Raw genomic sequence first — 21,389 nt, forward strand, 5'->3', positions numbered from 1 at the left:
GGGACCTGTTCCCATATACAGACATCACAAAGACCTAACTCCAGGATAAATTAGGGATGCTTCTCTTTACCTTTTTGTGTGTGTGTGTGTCCAGCAAAAATGACAAATGATAAAGTATTTTTTAAATTATATTCAACTTAATGAATTATAATTCAGCATTTTGTCAGAAGGACAATTCCATTTTGGATTGCACTGCAAACTAACTTTCTTATATTGATTTCAGTGAAAATGCCAGTGGACATTTTTCCTAGTAGATAAATAAATAACAATCCCAGGAATCTTTCTCAGGTAGGTTTGCCCTCAGGCACAACTCAAGCCAAAGCCTAAGAAATGAGAGCGTAAAATTCCCACACATTAGAAGACAGATAATTGGATTTCCTGTGTCCTGTACGGTGGGCGGTGTGGTTCCTGCAGCTGTGACATTATCAAGGTAACATAACCTGAAGGCTGTGGTGTAGCAGCACAGGCCCCGCAAGGCCTGTCCCCCAGTTCCACATCACTGCCTGCTTGGCTATTCATCCTGTGGACCCTGCAAATGAAATTACGGGAGGAAGAGCAAAGGACATTCTTTGGGAATTAATCCCATTTATGCCTAAACCCACTTCAGATTTTTATAGTGAGGCCCTCTTTAGATGTAAGGTGCATTTACAATTAGACAAGGCCTTAGGAGGATTGAAAAATACTGTGTGTGTGTTGGTTTGTTTGGCGGGTAATGTGTAGACTGAATACAAGGTGGCTCAGAGAATCACAAATTAAACATCAAAACTGGGGGGAAAGTTACAAATGTCATACAATATAGATTAAAAATCAGGCATGTGTGAGTCCATGTGTAAATTCTGCATTAATTTAATTAAATTTTTACATCATAATAAACAGCTACCAGATATATAAATGTAAATTAAAAGATGAATTATTAATGTAAATACCTACTACACTGTAAACAAGAACCTACAGATTTGACATGAAGCTATATATATATATATATATATATATATATATATATATATATATATATATATATATATATATATATATAGCCAGTAGGTTACATATAATTATCAAAGAATGCAATCTAAAATAAAAAGGTGATTGCACATCCCCAAAATTAAAACACATATTATAGTCCCTCATCTATTTAGGATACAGCACTGACCCATAAAACTGTCCACTGGAGTTTGTTTTCTCTGTCAAAAAAACTAAAAACATTTTGAGATATATTTTATAAATCAGTACTTTAATGTTTAGGGAGATATTTTAGTCTGTTTAGAAATTTTAAAAAAAATCTGAGAAATCGAAATATTAAAAACATCAAGGACTCACTAACATTAAACGAAATGAAGAAGACGCAAGCGTATTGAAGGGAACGAGTAAAAATACTGTGGCGTGTTTTGGTCGATTAATTACTTTGTTTTTCTTTAACTAGTGGCCTCGGTTTACCTTGGAGGTTTTTGCGCACCAATCAAACAAATTTTCCCCATCAACTGTGACGCCTTTTTTAATAAAAGCTTTGTTTCCATCTTACCTCACAGACAGACGTACGTATTGCATTCTTTTCCGGTATATTCTGCTTTCCATCTCTTTCTTAACAACACAACCAGAAGATGCACCTGACATCAATTAGCCTTGTCTGTGTACCTTGGCGATGCATTGCAGATAAACACTGCCCCCTAGTGACAACATGCCAGTAGAACCGCTCAAAACTAAAGGTAGAAACAGGCAGGCCAATGATCTACTCAGTAAAGCTTTTAATAGAATTTGTGCACCTTTATTTTATATATATATATATATATATATATATATATATATATATATATATATATATATATATATATATATATATATATATGAGACATGCATGACCTGCATACCATATACCTAGACGTGCATATCATATACCTAGAAGTACAAAGCTCGACACACACACGTGCACAGAGACACACATACAAGTATTAGTACAAGGGCTGGGCTGATTACATCTCCTTCACTGTCCTCATCAAGACCAGTCAGAGATGAGAGGCCTCAAACATACATGGACGCACACACAGTGAATACAATCTGTCTTATCCACTTCACGCACACATGCACTGTACTCATAAACACAAACACAATCACACAAACAAACATACAGGAAAACACACACACACACTGTGACAGCCTCCTCAGGCTGCCTCAGAGCACAGGCAGGTCCCTGCCATTATCCCGTCCTCTACCCTAAACACGCAGTTTTAATTTCAAAGCTCTGATTAGCTGATGATTGCATGACAGCCGCCGACCAGGTTCCCTTTTCGCCCTGCTCCCAGACTGCAACTCAATCATGCCCAATTAGTGGGTCCCCAAACACTCTCTCTTATTAGAGGACTCATAATCGACTCATTGTGTCCTGATTTGGCAAATAAATCACTCTGGAGGCTGCTGACTACCCCACTGCCACCACTCCTCCCCCTTTTCTCTCTCCCCCACTTCTCCCACTCTGTCTTTCACTGCCCACTCCCCTTCTTTTCCTTGTCCAGGGGTTCAGTGACAATGTTTTCAGGCACGCTTTTCATTGGAGCTAACAGTTTGAACAACGCCGGACTCCCTTTTTTTTTTTATTCCCCCTGAAGAATGAAGAATAATTTAGCAGCTAAGGCAAGGCAGGCAGCATGCGGGTGTCCTTGTCCTACAAGGTTAAGAATCCATTCCATCTGAGCAAGAAAGGAGTGAATTAAAATAAATGATGGCCAGATATTTACTGCGAGTTTGCAGATGAAGCCAAGTCACTCCAATGGACCAGCAGGGCCTGGGTTGCCAGTGGCTCAGTGTAGCTGCGTGACCTCCCTACCTCTCCCTGCTTAACTGGGGAATAACACTCAATGTCACATTATTCCTACCCTGCAACTGATATAATTATATATCGAAATATAAATAAATATGTACCTATAAAAGTGTGTGTTGAGGACACTGGGGCAAATTAGACAGAGGCGCATATGTGAAACTACCTGGTTGGGAAAAATAATTATAATGGAATTGAATGTGGGGAATTCTTGAGAAAACTGAGCTTTGGAGACATGGACAAGGAGATTCTGGTGAGGCTGGATAGGAAATATAAAGACACTAAGAACACAACCATCCCAGTATCCCTCGGCTGAATTCTTTGCTCCACGCAGTTCCTCAGGACAGAAATCCAACAGGAGAGCTTTACTGACTCAGCGGGTGGACCTGTTAGAGCCCAGAGGCTTGCAGAGCACAGGGAGGTCTGTGATGCTGGATGTAAGCCGGAAACTGCATGAATGTGATGTAGTGGACTTAGTGTCAGAATCTGAGAGAAGCTTTAGCAATCTCCCACTGTGTTGTGAACTCTGCTGCTAAAGCTCAGACAGCTTCAGCAGCAGGAGCAGGTCTTGGAAAGCAACCTGAAGATGCTGCTTTCCTTTAGTGAAACCAAACCAAGCCTGTTCGCCTACATTGTCTCACCCGCCTCCATCCCACCAAGGGATATGCATTCTATGTGTGTGTGTGTGTTGAATGGTCATTAGTCTCTGTTTACAGGGGAGAAAGCCTGGCCAGCTGGCGTGTGACGTGTGATGTGCCGCGTTGTGGTCTACCACTGTGAGACCCCCATGGCAGAGTCGCGGAGGCTCAGCAACCCCCTTCCCCAGGCGGGCCGCAGAGACCGCAGCGAGCCCTCAGCAGATGGAGCCTCCAGCGTTTCTCGTCTCTCTTCCACAAGCAACGAAGAGGTGGAGCAAACGCTGGAGGTGGGACTGGCCCTGGCCCCCATCCCAGATGCCAGGAGAAGGCCGAGACTCTGACGAGGCCCTGCTGGGAGGGTGCTGGGCCGGAACAGGTGCAGCCTCAGCCCCTCTATCCCCTCTGTCAGCACCTCAGTGGTGGAGCCCGCACTCTCTTCCTGTCCTCACTCCTTCTCATTCACACACTCAAAAGGTGTTGTGGGATTACATCCAGCCCCTCCCTCCACCCTGCAACAAATCCAGACACCAAAAATCACAACCAGACACAGTTCAGCAATAAGCGGACTTAAAATCCTGTTGCCTTCTGTCTTCTCTCCCAAAGGAACTAAATTACAAAGCACCAGGTTCACAGGATAGTTGACCCTCAGAGGGCAGACTGCAGAGTTTTGTTGACTCAGGAGTTTTTCCTCTGCTGGTCATGAGCAACTCTTCAGCTGACCCCACCACTGCCAGGGGGCCAACATAACCACTCTCCCATCAGCCACTGCTTTATCACCAGCAGCTGCAAGACAAAGAGGTTCTGCTTTGTACCTGGCTGCAGCCGGCATCCAGCATGACGGAAAGAGTTTATGATGGGGGGGGGGCAAGGCCCAACAGGCCACCTTGACCTGTCCCTGCTCAAAGAACCTGGGTGACCCCCCCCACCACCACACACACACAATGACCACTCCAACCGCCACTGAGTTATTATCATAATTTCCCAGAAAGGCTCTGTAAGGCATCTGTGTTTTACAGAATGTTTTGTGTTTTATTGCCTTTAAGTCACTCATAGGCCAGTGGAGAGGGCCCACAATGATAAGAAAACCGGTCATGTGAAAAATGAAGGACCTTGCCTACAGGTCTGAGAGGTGAGGAAGGGAAATAATAAAATACATGACAAATGTGGAGCCGGACTGTATTTCATGCTCAAACCCTTGTCCTGCCTTCCAACCCTCAGCAGTTCTAAAACATATGAGGAGAAAAGGCGGAAATAATAATAATGAATTCAGCCAATCTCATTGTTACAAAGAGAACAGAAGCTCATGGTTTATACTTGGTTTAAAAAAAAAAAAAAAGAAATCCCGGCCTTCTCACTCCCCCTCCCAGGTCCTTTGACAACATGACGGCAGTAAGATACCCAGGGGCATTCCAAGCTGCCACCATCCCAGCCATTTCATGTCCGAGCCCACCTGGGGTAAACAAAAAAAGGGGACTTCGAACGATAGAATATTAACTAAAGAAGAGAGAGTAAAAAATAACTGAAAGTACTTTTCAGCCGGTCAAACTTTAGGTCTTAAAAAGACCACTTTCATTGTCTCTTTTGTGAAGTAACCCCCCTCCTCCTCCATCCACACCCCCCCAGCCCCCCTGCGGGCTTTTAAAGGTGCAGTATAACTAATGAAAAATAAAACATCTGTTTAATCTAGCTATTTCAAAGGCAAATCCCCTTTTGATCAAAAAAATGATATTGATCTGACTGCCTTAGTTGTGCGTTGAGGATCTCTCCTTTAAACTTGAAATATCATGGAGTCTTTGTTGCGAATCAATACCGAGAGCTGCTTTTTGAGGTTTGATTCAAAGGCCACGAGTTTCCATTTGAATATGGTTGCATTTGCATGTATTATTTCTGGCGTCAGAATTCAAATTGACCTTGCATATATTTTTTGTTATAAATTAATGAGTAAAACATGATCTCGTCCTGACTTAAAAGTGGGGGCGCATGTCTTTTTGTTCTTGCTTTTTTTTTTTTTTTTTTTTTTTTTTTTTTTTTAAACTAATAATCATCCTTTTGTGGCTTTTCGCGGCACCTGACTGATGCAGAGCTGGCCAGGTCACTGACGGGGAACCTGTTACAGGCACGCGGCCCCTGGTGGAATGAACTGGACCTAATATTGCTTGAGCTTTAGCGTGTCTGTCCTCACCCCTCACTCTGTGTCTGAGGGGCCCCGGCATCAGGCTGAAGCTATCTCTACATCTCCCCATTTTCTTTAATTACACCTCAGCATATTGCATTTGAACCATATGGAAGGGAGATATTGAGAACAGATAAGATGTATAAACTTCTGTCAGCACCTTAGTATATTAGGTAGGTCTGGAAGGATATTATCTCTATCCTACCCTTCCAATTAGTGCCCAATATCAAAATACATCAAGACAAGGGGAGGAAGGAAAAACCATTGCATAAATGGACCCTTCTTCTTTAATATTATTGTTAAACCTATTTTATTTCCTCTCATTTATTTTCGTTTTCCACCGAGGGACCCAATAAAGTCACAGATTAAAAAACCTATTTAACCCCAGAATAATTCACTGTGCTCAGCTGGTCCGTGCTTGCCTCAAGGTTTCACAAGCAAAAAAAAAAAGAAAAAGAAGCTGCTTTATAAATAAAGTTTAACATGAGAAAACTTCTTCTTTTACCCCATAAATTCTGGAAACTCTTTCTTCCAAAGTGTTTCCCATCAAATCAAAAATCATTACTAAGGTGTTTTCAGTGAAATATCGAATTACAGAGGCATACACATTGGAGCAATGTGGATTTTTTTTTATATACAGCAGTAATGGCTCCATTATTTTAATAGAAAAATGTCACGGGAAAACAAATTGCACCCTAAACCCATGTGAGGCCTGAATCATCTGATCTGATACACACATAATGAACATGGCCTCAGACTCAGCTCACCTCCCAGCGACACCGTGTTCATCTGAAAGCTACCGCAAAGCTGTTAAAGAGCACAATTGTCTTCCTCACTAGAAATGATGTGCGCATTGTGGTTGTTTTGATGTGATTGAATTCACTGCACCCAGACAGTGAGAGGTCATTCTTAGCCTCGCTGCAGCATCAGGATATACAGTATACACAGAGAGACATGGGGGAGAATAAAGTAGGAGAGCAGCAGGATGAGGCGGTAGAGAGAGAGGTCACTTTGAGAAGCTGGATGCAAGCACATGCCAAACAGCGTCTCTGGATCTCTCTCTCTCTCTCGCTCCCTCTAATCCCCTCTCTGATCCACCGACGCTTGGGCCAATCATTTGAGGACGACCACAACCCGTGATCACTGGGCCCTAATCTGAGTCCTCGGCCCGTCCACAGCCCACCTCAGACAGCACCGGCTGGCTGCCAGCAGAGGAGTGGCAGGCTTAGCCTTCTCCAGAGAGACAGCTAGAGGTTGTCTCTACATGGATGGGCACTTCGCAGCTCGGCAGGGGCGGGAGGAAGGGGCAACATAGCAGCTGCTCGGGGCATATGGGCAGAATTCATTAAGTCTGGCTAAATAAGCCAATTGTGGAGGCGGCAAAAAGTGTGCATTTGTATGACGGACAAAAAAAGAGAGAGAGAGAGGGAGAGCACTCAGAATTTGAGCGCTAGTCTTAAATATTCTGCCACACACAAATATTCTGAGCACAAATATCCTGCCTGATAGCTTCATCCTGAGGTATTACACCTGATGAAGTTGATTCAAGGCCCACCAAATGAAAAAAAATCTGGATCTATTTGTGATGGGCAGTGATTGAGCTGTTAGATGCGTAGATTGTGTCCTTGAGGACTTTAATGCTGTGCATCTCCAAATGTCACGAGACCGCTCTCTGCCTCAGAAATAAACCTAATCACAATCTGTAAATGTTACAGCCGTTTCCCTGATAGACCTGGCCCGACTTTGGAGGTCTACATTTATATTCGCACGCATGAACCAAAGACAAAACTGAATGCTGATACACATGATTACCACATGTTGAAGTCACACATTAGCCCAAATATGATCGCATTAGAACCGAATGTCATTTTAAAATCCGGCTCTATATTCTTTTAAGAATATAGAGGCACCGGCAGCTGTCTCGTTCCTGTCTTATATCTATTCCTCTTTATCCAGTAAAAAAGTATAATGTATGCTAATCCCCCAGGTGTCAATAGGAACTCTGTTCAATACATTTGAGATAATAGTGAAGAAGGGGTTGCTCCTATCGAAGAGCTGGAAGATAAAGTCGATGGCACGGTCAATAACAATAAGGTTGTAGGCTTTAATGAGGAATGTTAATTTGAACACAATCAAGTGGATTTCAGCTTAGCTGATTATCAACCTTGGACTTGTATGAAGGTGTTGATAATGCTGGTTGTAGAGAGAGGGCATTTTTATCTGTATCTGCTATTTTCACTTTGCCTTTTGGCTGTTCAAGTTAAAACTAACAAACAAAAAAAGTGAGCGAGTGAACTTGAAAAAAAAAAGCAAAAAGGTAAGGCAACACTGCGCTGTTCCCTGCACAACTTTATTTATAAAATGTAACAAATGCTGTACATACATATTATACAATATAACAGTAATTAAGTTTAACATAACTTAAGTTGGCGGGCCTTCTGTGTAGCTGACATTCACCCATCACTCCCACCAGAGCAACTTCTCCGTTCAAACGTCCTCCTCACGTCACAGGTTATGCAGCCAGCTCCTCACTCTCTCCTTGATCCCATTCCATCAGCAGCTCTGAGGACACCTCTGTAAACAGATGATCCCATTCCCAGCTCACATCATCCTGCAGAGCAAAGGAGAGACAGAAGAAAAGAAGAATTAGAGAGCCAGAGTGAGACATACCAAGAAAGTGAGTACGGGGAATAGAGAGGAGAAACGGGGGAAGGAGAGCAGAGGCTGTTAATGTACACATCATAAATCTTGATTACCTGAGAGACAGAGCAGCAACCTCCCCTGGTGCTCTAGAAACAGCTGGACAGGCCTTCGTTGGGAGCTCACAAGCTATATTTACTAAAAATTCACTCACCTCCCTCACCTCCTGCTCGGGTGCTAAAACCTTGGTGAGTAGCTTCAAGTCGATCTCTCCATCCTGAAGAAATAGTGCAGTAAAATTGTACAAACAGAGGTGATGAGAGTTGCCACCTTGAAGAGAGGATGCACGAGAACACTGAACATATATAAAAGTAAGTGCCCTTGACTTACTAAGGTTTGGAATGCAGAATAATTCTTCAGATCGTTGTCCAGATCTCTGTAGGTTATTACCCGGTTCACCTGAACACTAACAGAGCGACAGGAAGTCAGGCTTCTGATACACTTAAACTGTAAACAAACTTGTATTTCAATCAAAACAGCATGTCACAGAGAAAATCCTGCTTTCAGAATACGGGACTTCTCAGAAGACTGAGAAGTGGCCTTAGATGAGCTTGAAGTTTCTGCACACTTAAGCTGTAAGACTTCAAGCAAAGGCCAGAGAGAGCAGGAGATGGTTGCCAAGTGTTAAACACTTCAAATTGAAACCCAGCTGCTTATCTGTGGGTTGGAATTAAGTGGGGGGGCTCTCAAAGTGGCCGGGGCCTAGCAGTGCATGCCAGTCCTACTTACTGCACATTACACGCTACATTGCCCTCGCAATGAGTTCAATGTGGATATTATCTCGCACAGAGAGCAAGCCCCAGCCTAATAACCTCCACCGCTGTCATAGCCTTGCAACATATTCGACACATGTCGACGTGTCTCTCACTGCCCTGTAAATCAAAGGGCCTGGTTAGTAAGGACCCTGGTAAGAGAGTTGCATAAATCACACCCAACTGTTATTTCTCCATTTCGGCCCGATATACCAAGGCACTCTGCAACGGCATCAACAGAGGACAGTTAGTGGATCAGCAGTAGGCTACTGATCCATTGTTGTGCATGGACAGAAGGTTAAAGATCATACAGTTGGAGGGTTTGTGAGACACACTGTGCATGTGTGAATCCAAAGAGATTAAGTGGCTTGAAAGTGATTAGAGTTTAAGGAATTAACTACCTTGGTGGAGCGGCGATTTGCATGGTGAGATCTTCCTCTTGCACTTCGTCCAGATCTGGAATTGTTGGGATATCTAAAAAAAATAAGAAAAGCAAAAACAGAGACCATCTGATAACATTTGGAGAAATGGCACATGTAAGAACATCAAATATCAAATGACTATTCAGTATTCTTGCCGATACAAAAAGATTGTTTGAAATACTGTAAATCCCCCCGTGTATGGCTGCTAGAAGTTTACGTGCACGTGTGACCACATCTATGTGGCACTTCCTCCCCTCCCTCTTGTGTGCTACATCCTCATAAGAGCTGCCCTGTCACAACAGCCATGCGGCCATGAATATTCAGAAGGCAAGGCGGCAGCTCATCCTGCTGTGAGAGGGGTGCTGGCCAGGGGCTCCCCAGAAAGCACCCCCTGCTACCTTAGCATTTGGGCCCTGTCAGTGCCGCCCACCCCCAGGACCTGCGGTGGCCGGTAGGCCGACCTCCATGTCCACTCTGCCACTCCGACTGGGGCGGCATCCAGCCATGTGCAAGAGTATTTGCTTGCGGGCCCATCTGTGTGGGGTCGGAAGTCACAGTGCGGCCTGGCAGGGGCTGCGGTGCCAGGAGCCGCCAGCCCGCTGCTCAAACAGTGGGAACCCACTTTAATTGGCAAAACGCAACAGGACAGAGGATGGCTTCACTCCCAAGAAGGAGAGGGCAAACTTTCATGGCATTTTTAAGATGGACATATCAAGGCAGGGAAATAAAACAGAGATAATAAGGGATGTAGAGTAGATGGATAGTTGGAAATAAGATAAACAGTTAAGAGACAGAAATTTGTTCAAAGTTCTGCAGCTATTTTATAGTGAATAACTTGCTGCTTGCTGACAGGTTGCTGTACAGATAAACAATATAGATCTTATTTGTGCAGTTTAGACAGTTGCCAAAAAAAAAAAAAAAAAAAAAGGTACAGCACAGGCTTCGCAGGTGTCCCAGCTTTGGGTGTGATGTGTCTTTCTTGAAAAATATTTTCTGGTGTGGCAGCAAAGTGCACATCCTTATTAGCTCTAGAGTAAAGTGTTGACAGTGACAGAGAAAGAAATACGGGGAGTGGAAGCAAGAGAGAGAAGAACTGACAGATACTGAGAGAAAAAGAGCGAGCTGGACTGCATGAAGAGGGTTGTCAGTAATCTCTAACCACAGTACTGCACCCTGAGGGGAAAGTCAATAGAGGAGCTAAATAGAGGTGAGGAGATGGAAGTCTGCATCTGATGTGAGGAAATATCTTGGCATCTGTGTCACCATTCCTTCAAAATAACCGCTGAAAAAGCCCAAGTCGAACAAGCATCAATTTTGATGGAAGAAAGAGAAAAATATTTTGGTTCGGAACACATTTCTGAGACGGATAAATCCTAAAAATAGCCCGGTCAAAACATTGCTCCTCAAGTTTTGTTATAGCCCGAAGCTTCGCACTCTGCTGATAACTTATTTCTTTCTCTTTTTTTAATTAAACCAAATTAAAAATGCCATGCTCGTTTAGCCGCTGACAAGATTCATCTGTGTTTCTGATATCCAAATAAATGCGGGCGCAGGTATTTCATATTCATGAGGCCCCGGTGACACTTTGTCCTCTCATTTACAAAGCACAGCGTTCAGCAGAATCCGTCCCCCCTGGACCCCCAATCAAATTTAATGGTCTTAGTGCAATGACATCAAAAAGCTTTGCCGTCCAGCTCTGCAAACACTTTCCCCGGTTGTCTATCTGTCCGCACGGTCTCTTTTTCATTTCAGCAATAACGCACTAATAACACACTCCATGAGAGTTCAACGTGAAGCGCAGGAGCATATGCTGTCTATGTGCAAAGTCTATTATTAAGTGAAAAAAGGAACAACATTTTTAAATGAGCTTCAAATACAACCTATTACTGGAGGTCAAGTGGGGCATAAAAGCAGCTGCAAACAAGCCAGTGTTTTCGTCCAACGCAAAGGGCAACTCCATCAGGACGAGCAGTCCCCCCTCAGCGTGGCACACATTATCCACACTGCCTTCCTTCGCTCAGCTGGATATGTATCAAGGTGGTTTTTGTCTGGCAGCGAGAGGCCGCGCGTATTCGTATTACACGGCCGCGTCCGGCTTCCTCGCTGAAGCATGTAAATATCAAAAGGGGATAATTTGCTGTGAATGTAGACAGACTCCCGGCAGGCACATGCCAGGCAGTGACTTTGGGGAACAGGCCGTCTCTTCACACCACTTTGGACCCCTATAATCTACGCAGGGGTCCAGCAAAAATGATTACCTGGGCAGAGAATCCATTTGAAAGGCTTATGGGACAACAGTCAACACATCACAGTTTAAGTGGGAGACAGTGAGACGTGAAACAGATGAGTGTGTTTGCGACACTGGTGCTATTTTAAGTGACCAGCAGGAGGCTGTGGGGGCAGCTGATAGGGAGAAAGGAGCAGGGGACTAGGCTAACCTTCCCTCCCTCTCTCTGTGCTTGTAGCCAGTGGACATAAGGGATAAGGGTAGGGGACATAATCAAGATCAGAGGGGCTATCTCACTAACCCTCAGCACTGTAATTTCCAATACCTCTGCCTCCAGCTCTGTATTAAGAGGTCTCCCTTCACAGAGTAATAATCTTTCCAGCAGCATTAACTGCAAGAGAACCAAACCTCTGGACCCTTCAATCAACTGGCCATTTTAGCCAGTGTGCTGCGATTGTGTGTGTATCAATGTAATATAGACATATATTAATAAATAAAATAAAAAATCTGTACCTTAAATCCTGCATTCCGTGCTTGAAATTCATTATTTATCATTCCCTTGTAGCATCATTTATGTTTTAAAATACATTTATATTTTTTAAATAATGTTCAAATTTTCAAGAAGCAAATAAAATACAGCTGTGTGGGATTAACGTCAGTTAATATTCAATAATATAGTTTTGAATCTCTTTATATCAAAGTGGCAAAACCTCTACTCTTTAGACTCAGCAGGTTAATAAACAGCCATTTGGAATTAAATGCAAACTAATACAAAAAGTCATCGCACATAGCTCCCTCATTTATTGTTGTGTGCACTAAATTTCAGCTTCTTCTTCTTAGTAGCAGTAGTATTACTGCAAAGTTGCAAAATTCACATTTTATTTCCTAATAAAGTTACAATATTGTGGCTTTAACAAAAAAAAGGTTTTTACTCCACATGGGAAATTAGCAGAGCATGCTAACTAATCTTAACTCCGCCTATTTAACCCAGTTTCCACTACAGCTTTGCACTGCAAAACACAACATTTATCTTCAGCAGCACCTTGCTGAAAATTCCTCCCTCAGCCCAAACATTGTTTGTGCTGCGCACTATTGAGCCCTCAGGTCACTTAGTCAATGCAGCAGTGTTACCACTGGATCTGTATTCAACAGCGCCAGTCTGACACTTTGTGTGTATGTGTGTGCGTTTGTGCTCAGGGTGGTGGTCGGACAACCTCAATCCGGCCACAGTACTCTCCATCAAATGAACATATTCACTCATCATGTAGATCAAAAGGACTGCATTTAGTGGTCAAAGTCAGCATTCTAACACACAAATCCACGCTATGTTCAAGAAGAAATATGGTCTGAGCATCAGTGAAAAGTGATGATCTGACCGCCTGCTTATCTGCTCTACTTTCAGAGGATAAATGTGCCGGGGAGGCACTGGAGGGCTCCTCTTTGCCCGTGAGGAGACACAGAGAGTGGGGATTGCAAGGGTGCTCTTACCTCCTTCATCATCTGATCCCTCGGGAGTTTGTGGTCGCAGGCGGCGGCTGTAGAAACAGGAAGTGTAAGAGCATGAATTATTTAATGCTTTCAAAACCTAGCCTAACAGTCATCATAGGGAGTGAGTGAGTGAGTTGGCTCCTGGACTGTGCTTTGATGATGGGCCTGTTTTTGTTCTTTCTTATAATAGGTAGGGCACTTGTTCAGTTTTCTAGTCTGACTCAGACTTTAGAATAACAGCCTCTGACAAAGGTGCTATGAGACACAGTTGTGCTCTCTGGGTTAACACAGCCTGCCAGTCCTAGACAAGATCACCTCTAAGAATAAAAAAACCCAGCTGGAGGCACAGTCTGAATAAGTATTACTAAGACAAGACAATTGTGACAGAAGCACAACCTAAGGGATTTTTCAGCAGAGTAACATCATCAGTTTCACACAAAGCCTCTGTCTCACTACAGCCATTCGGGCACCAAACTCCAGCTGCGGTGATGAGTCAAACATACAGCACTACGTCCTCTACCTGCTTCTCCTCATGTGGATGTCTATTCTGGTCACACAATGGTATGAGGGAGGGTGAGGAAAAAAAACTAGAATAACAGGAAAACAGCAGTAAAAGCGACGGCAACTCAGTCACGCTGGATTTTAATCACGTTAAGTGATTGTTCTTGGAAGGCAGGGATTAGTTACGAGCAAGGACAACTGGAAAAGTAGAGTGCCATTTCCACTTTACTGCAAAGAGAACAAAAACTGAAACTGGCCTATGTTTATACAAAAACGTTAACAGTCATTTAATTCATCTGACAGCTGAAGGAGTGCAGCGACACACAGATCCGACTTACTCTTCCAGGTCCTCAGCTGCAGGTCTTCTTGAAGATCTGTACATCACCAGAAAGAAGAACGTTCAGACAAATTAAATAACACACACATATTAGACTGCATTTCCTTCCTAACAACAGTAAGCTCCTGATAGGCCTATCTTTTTTTTTATCTCTTAGTGGAGTTGACAGTAGTTGTGTTTTATGTTCTTCTCCCGGTTTTCTCAGCCCCGCGGCCCGCTGAATTATGCAGCTGTTTACAGACTTCTCCCCATTCATTCTGCTCAGTTTGAACAGAACATAGCAGACAATCAAATGCTGTGTTTGACATGTTTCTACCTCAACACGGAATTTTTACACCTGTGTGTTTTGAGAGCAATGGCGATTTCACACCTGATATAGCTGAGTGACAAAAAAAAATGTCCGATTATTACTGTGCAAAGCATCTAATCAGAAATAAAACAGAACACTGGAAATTATGTGTATTTTTTTAAAGCATACCCAAAAATGTATTTCAGTATCATTTTTAATCTTCCTTCATAGAACATTTGTTGGTTCTCCTGGTTGAGTAGTGACCCCTAGTGGATTGAAAGGTAATTCATTCAGCCTTTTACTTCATTTTGTTTTAATTCTTTAAGCATCCAGAACTCAAGAGCACAAGAAGCCAGTATGTGCAGATCTAAATGTTCATATTAAAATCCATAAATAAATAAATAAATTTTTTTTTTTTTTTTTAAATCTAGAACACAAATATTAAGAGGTGCTTATTAAAATAACTGAGTCCCAATGTTGGGATAATGATGACACTGGCAACAAGTATGAACATTTATTAAAGCCCATCTGTCAGAGGTACCACCTCATTTCACCATTTGGGGGTTTCATCTCCTGTTGCTCTGCCTCAGGTTATTTTTTATTAATTTTTTGGGGCATGTTGGTATTTAAGGTATTTTTCCTGAATGAAGTTGTGGGTCTAAGTTCACTGGATGATGTACAAAACTTGCAAATATGATGAGCATCTTTAACAATGTAATTAAAACTGACTTCACTATAAGTTCAGGTAGTTCAGGAAAACTTATGAGCACAAGAAAATAAATCTTCCGTAAAAACCCATTTCAAGTGTTAGATCTTAAATTATTTCATGTCATGTTAACAATCATTTATTTTTGTCAATACGAAAATTATATCAAACACGTCAACTTGCCAATTCTCTGCTCGGGATTGTCCGTCTTCTGCACACTATTTGAGGCCAAACTAGCCAATCTGAAGATAACAGAGTCCAATCAGGCAAGGCAGAGAGGAGCTGAGGGAGCCTACCTGCCTGCCCTTGGATGGTGTCCTGTCTGCGGGGCGGGGGTGGCGACACTTAAGACACATTACAGGCCCCTTGATTAAGACTCATGTAAGGCAAAGCGATAGACATGGTAAAACTGTCTGGAAAAAGTTGTTAGGGATAAAATATATTGTGACAACCTGGTTTCAAAGGTTCATCAATAAACTGACAGATCATTTAGTGTCAATTAGAAGTGATAGATCGACAAATCCTGGGATTTCTGCGCTGGGATTAGTGGGAGGAGGGCGGTGGTGATTGAGCATGAGGGGTGACATTGAAGGGAAAAGTCCTTGCTGGTTCCAGGGGGGACCATTACTTACTTTGTTTCAGAGAGGATCAATGCTCGTGCAAACCCCTTTTACACCTCCTGTATTTCAATCACTTTGAGACTGGGAATCAAGCGGGGTTACGCAAAAGCGGAGAAGCGACACGCTGACCTTCTGTGAGAAAGGAAAGATCTATCGAGTTTGCTGTTCTCCCTGCTTGCGCTAACGGTGCAGCAAACTACGCAAATAAATACAATTGACTCCGCCTGTTCACTTCAATGCATCTGCTATGCTCCCATCTCCACTGAGACTGAACAAAAGAAGCACAGTAGCAGCTGGAAGAACAAAACAGTTCTACAGTATATTAAAACATCTCATATTTAACCAGTGCAGGAGACTATTAAGATTTAGGTATGTTAGTGTGAGACGAAGCCTTTTGGCAAACACCTTCCATCTGTTCGACATATTTCCTGAATTCTCCATGTTGTGATCCCTGTGTAAAGAGCAGACTGCAGTGGTAAGGGGTGATTAAGTGGCTTGAACCCCTATGATGAAGTGGCTAGCTGACTAACAGTGCCCTCCTGTGGCTGATGCATTAACCATGTCAATTACCGCCTTGCTCACAGATGAAGACGAATGGAGAGTTGCCTGCTCAGACAGGCTCCCTCTAACCTTGTTGATTCACAGCCTGAGTGCCAAATATGCACTGATAAATAAGCTCATTCAACAGCATGAGAGTTCATTAATAACACATAACACAAGACCACGACTTGCAGTCCCAGCTTAGTTTCAGTGCAGCCACAAGAGATGGAGGGGGTGAACGTGAAGATACATACTTGGCAGAACCAGATCCAGAGCTGTCCTCTGCCCAGCCGCCCTGCCGCCGGGCCGGTTTAGGAGGCGGGCCCTGGAAGAAAGACGAACTTCAATAACAAGCTTCGCTGAATGTCTCCTCACCCAAAGTCACGATAAATAAATATGAAATAAATACTAGCTCACACAAAAGCAGCATGTTTTCATAAGGTGTAGTGTTACATTTGATCAGAATCAGTGGCCTTGTGTGTAACACAAATACACATTTGATAAATAAGCATTATGTTGTCCCGTATAACAGTAAAACAAATCACCCAGGAGAGACAGGTTTTTATGACTTTTTTTTTAAATGTAAATTTGCCAGTAGAGGGCTCTCTTGTCTACAAGAGAAAATAAAGACTCCCAAAGAAAAAGCAACTCCTAAAGCTAAGCATTAATACAAAGACTGACCAAAAAAAAAAGTGTAATTGTCCTGCTGAGGTACCCCGATCATGTAAACCACTGTCAAAGGTTGCTCTCCTCACAAAACCACCTGTGGAGTAAGCAACATGCCTGATATGTTGAGGATCATCTACTGTATATACACTAAATAGTTTTATTATAGTTTTCAGTACTGGCCATCTGAAGCATTAGAACATATGGTGCAGAGTGTGGGAATTAAGTCTGCCCCTAAAATAGAGTCAGAAGGGGGAAAAAATGGCCCCCCTCTCTCTCTACTTCTTTGATTCTGAAAATAGTCAGCGGAGTATGCATCTTGATCCTGAGACCGGGACCCTGAGGCCAGCTTTTGAATGAATAAATTCCTCAGCGTGCACAAGGGTGGGCACTAGACAAATGAATTGGGAAAAAAAGGGACAACATTTCTCATTACTAAATTGGGTCTGCAGAGGACAAAGTGTTCGTGAAGAATTTCTTTCATTTATGATGAAAGAGGAAATAATCTTTCATGGCTGGTTCCTTTACTGAAGCCATTTATAAATCTGAATGTCACCATTAAGCAGGGCAGAGGGAGGGGGAGCCCACTCTGCTCCGCTGTATATTACCATTAATCGAGAGAGCCGAGGCTGAACGAGCTCCCTCAACTTTGTGCAATTAGTAACTGTCTCTTTAATAGGAACAGAAAAAAGGATTACAATTATTGAGGCTTTTTTAGAGCGGCATTTAAACATTTTTTCAAATGACGTGAAATCTCTTTGATGTTTCATATTTGGCGTTTCTACAATGGACAATTTTCATAAGGGATGAGATAATAAGGTCAAGTGCATCCATGCGCAATAAATGTATCCTGTGACAGTTATTTCACTCAACAAAAATGGGACGGACCAAAATAGTCCTGAGAAACAAAACAAAAAAACTGCGTGCATCCAATTCCTCATGACCAAATATGATGCTCACAGCTGTAGTAAAATAGTTATGGCTATTATGGCAATTAGCTTAGCCCTTAAGGTTTCTAATTTGGGATTCTATGATGGTCTCTAGGGCGAGGAACTTGTAGTGACCGAACTCTATGAGCCCATAAAAGCAATGAGTCTTTGTTTAAAAGGATGTCAGGAATGTGACCAATCAGTTGGGTATTTTAGGCAGAAGAGAAGGGGTTTGATAAACGAAGACTGCAAAAACGCCACCCAGTCGCACGACACCCTGGAAAAATGTATTGCATGTGCACAGCAGGTCAGAGAGGGCGCGAGAATACTGGTTCATACATTAGGAAAGTTGGCCTAATTTGGGAAGATTAGCCTAAAGCAAGAGCATTGCTGGAATACTTGCTCTGGGAATGCTGGCTGGTTTACAGTTTGCCAGTCCAGGAGGATGTGACTGATTCTATAAATGCCAACGATAGTAAAGTAAAGTTATTTGTTGTATTTTGACTGTCACTTGTGATTTGACTTCTTATGATTACATGCAACATGATTCAAGGGCACTGAGAAACAAACTTTATAATGAAGTCTCTGTGATGACTTGAAGTGACTCATGTAAAATCGGGCACGTGTAGAGAGAATTTATCAGTTGGTGGTGGACACTATATAAGCCAACTGAAGACATTTACAGTGGTTTTTGACTCACAAGGTTAAAAGGATTTAGAGTTTGTATGACGTAACACTTCAAACCCTTAACGCAACACATAAGATCCAACATACAAAGGGCAAAGAATAAAGAGCTGCTATTCGGGGTGTTTTGGAGCACTTTAAAACCTGCTTAAAGTAGAAAAACAGCAACTCAAACATCAAACACCTGCATTATGCACTCCAATCAAACTTTATACCATGCGTATGAAGCTGGCTCTTCAGGGTGAGCTGTAATTTGAGTGCTATCAAATCTAATCAACTGAACTGATGTAAACAGCTCATGATAAAAGAAATGTAAGATAACAGGAAATGGCATAAAGTTGATATGCGGAGCTTTCGGAGCAGAAGCCATGCAAAGTCATCGCTTAATTCACGCTACCTACCTCATCATCATCCTGTAATTCATGTATGAGAAAAGACCAAAATGCATATTTATGACCTTGTAAAGGGATGTTAAAACATGTATAGGTTTGTTATCACACGATCGCATACCTCTCCTGCTGAAGCAGAGGTGGAGGACTTCCTTATGTGACGAGAATCTTCAAATGATGACTGGTGTGTTGCAGGACGAGCTCTTCGTCCAGACTTGGCAACCTGGGAAAGGTGTGTAATTTTAACATGTAAAACTACTGAATGAGACAGACACTGGCACTTGCAATGGCTGCAATGCAATGGTTGTTTACAATATAATTTGTGGTTTTAGTGTCCTTTAACTGTGACATTAAATGTTGCCTGAAATTGGGATGGGAATTGAGAATCAGTTCCGGTTTAGAAGTGGTTCCAAACTGCATCCAACCTGGAAACTTTTGCATCCAAACTTATCAATTCCTTTCATGCCCATTTGATTTACTCAAGGAATTAAAACCATGGTCATACTGAATGAGCTCTATAAATGGATATGGCAAAGGTGTGATTTGCATGGTTTTAGACTGTGAAACTTGGAGTGGGTATACTGTAAGCGATTTGGCTGCAGTTTTTAACAGCACGTATATGTGCTTTTTAACCCAGAAAATTGTATGTGGCTAGCTTCATTATATGCAGGAGGGTATGGTGGCTCAAAAAATTAAAAAGCGCCAAATTTCAACTTCAAGGTCCTCTAAGATGGAAAATGTTCCTGGTATAAAGACAAAATTTTGTATGGCTTCATTAAATATACTAAAGTTATTATACCCACAAAAAAAAAAAAAAAGATTCCAAGGGGTTCAAGTGGGAGGCCCTCCCTAACTTTCCATGGTATGACCCATTACTTTTTGGAGAAATCAGTAAGAGGACTGACAAAGAATATGACTAACAAATAATGGGGTTTACTATCAGTAAAAACTTATGAATAGCTACCTTAGTTTAAAGACACCTAGGCTAATTCCACTTGCATAAAGTTTTGCAAAGTGTGCTTAGGCTTAGTCACTCTACTTTTATCTGTATGAAGTCACGCTGTGTGCAATTATATTCTTTTTACATAAGATAACAGCATTATTCGTGTTTCCCTCTATTCATCTGGCAACGGTGTGGCCATCCACGTCGCTGGAAAAACCAACAGAGATTAATGTAGCCCCGAAACATTCTCGGGACAGCAGGCGTCCTTGCCTTTTATGGAGAAAACTGTTAGCAGTGAAATGCAGTGGGAACACAGTATGCATATTTCCTGTACGTTTTCTAAAAGAGTAGTGCCAGACATTCAGCCAGGTCAGAGGTTACACGGAGCTACCAAAACACTGAGCTGTGCCTGTGGGGGGGAATTGGGCTAGCATCACATGTGGCTAACCGCGTAGTTAAAGTCAGCTGAATGCTCAGATAAACCTCCCCGCTGCCAGGGCTCAAAACAGCGAGTGATGATGCGTCTGAGTAGATAACTGGTAGGTTAAACTGGTTTATCATTTACTGACTGGGTAATACTGAAGCTCGCACGAGCGTAAAAGAAAGCTTAAGTAGCTAACTAGCATCGCTTCACCGTTATAGATTATCTTCAACTCATCTGAAAGAGATCAAAATTAGTGCTACGTCTTCCCCCAATTTCCCCCTTAGGTGCATTGTTTACGATATAAACAAGTCACTTACATTTCTTACCGCTCCAGCCTCTCCTAGTTGAAGACTGTCGTCCATTTCTCTCCTCCTGTGGCAGCTAGTTCAACTTCCTCCTGGATACCAGCAAGCGTCACACAGCAACGCTCTCCATGGTAACACAAATCGGGAGAAAAGTGCCTTTCAAAGCGCGTCCAATCGTTTAAGTAAATAAACAAATAAATAGCTGCGAGTACTAATAAAATATTAATGGTAAATCTAGTATAATGCCTCTGCTGCTCGTTTGTATGTGAGTAAAAATGAGTTGATGTTTTTGTTTTGTTTGGTTTGTGTTTTATGAATAGATTTTCTTTCCCGTAGACATCGATGTCTCCTGAGTTTTTTGTTTTGTTTTTTAATGAGTGCGGAGAGCACGTGCATATGCTCTAATTATTGAGGTTGCGCTTGTGTTTGAGAAATCAGGTTAAAATAAATAATAAATAGATAAATAAAATTGGACCTTCAGTTCCCCCTGTGGCCCGCGAGATGTCGCCGTCTCCTTTTATTACGATATTGGGGAGGCGCTGAGCAGTAGCAGCAGGCAGCGGACCGCATCAGCTGGCTCTGCTGCTCCCTTGTGCGCCTTCAAAAATTCTACATGTTAACTTTGACCCTCTATCTGTAGTTGTTTTACTTCTAGCACGTTATTTTGTTAGCTATTAAAAATATTCAAAACAGAAACCTACTAATAAGGCTTAAATCAATGACCCGCTGTCCGGTTTAGGTTCCTTAACTGATGGGAATGGATGTGGAGCAAACAACAAAACATTTCTTCATTTCAGTCATATCCATAAAATATAAATGACAGCTGTTGACAAACTAATGCAAT

At 42.3% G+C, this 21,389-nt stretch overlaps 1 protein-coding gene across 2 annotated transcripts; it reads right to left on the reverse strand.

Moving 5' to 3' along the window:
* Window positions 1–7,959: 7,959 nt before the first annotated feature.
* On the reverse strand, window positions 7,960–20,680 carry ift43 (intraflagellar transport 43 homolog (Chlamydomonas)). Of its 2 annotated transcripts, none has more exons than XM_030759124.1 (9): window positions 20,558–20,680; window positions 18,995–19,096; window positions 16,460–16,530; window positions 14,052–14,087; window positions 13,213–13,259; window positions 9,477–9,549; window positions 8,654–8,729; window positions 8,478–8,540; window positions 7,960–8,234 (listed from the first exon to the last, which is right to left on the reverse strand). In XM_030759124.1, the coding sequence occupies exons 1-9, from the start codon at window positions 20,600–20,602 to the stop codon at window positions 8,136–8,138; spliced, it is 612 nt and encodes a 203-aa protein (XP_030614984.1). In that variant the 5' UTR covers window positions 20,603–20,680; the 3' UTR covers window positions 7,960–8,135. The 2 variants fall into 2 exon arrangements, with proteins under 2 accessions (XP_030614984.1, XP_030614985.1); XM_030759125.1 differs by having other exon boundaries at window positions 20,567–20,660.
* Window positions 20,681–21,389: the final 709 nt, after the last annotated feature.

This window comes from Archocentrus centrarchus, chromosome 22 (assembly GCF_007364275.1).
Source record: "Archocentrus centrarchus isolate MPI-CPG fArcCen1 chromosome 22, fArcCen1, whole genome shotgun sequence".
NCBI lineage: Eukaryota > Metazoa > Chordata > Actinopteri > Cichliformes > Cichlidae > Archocentrus > Archocentrus centrarchus.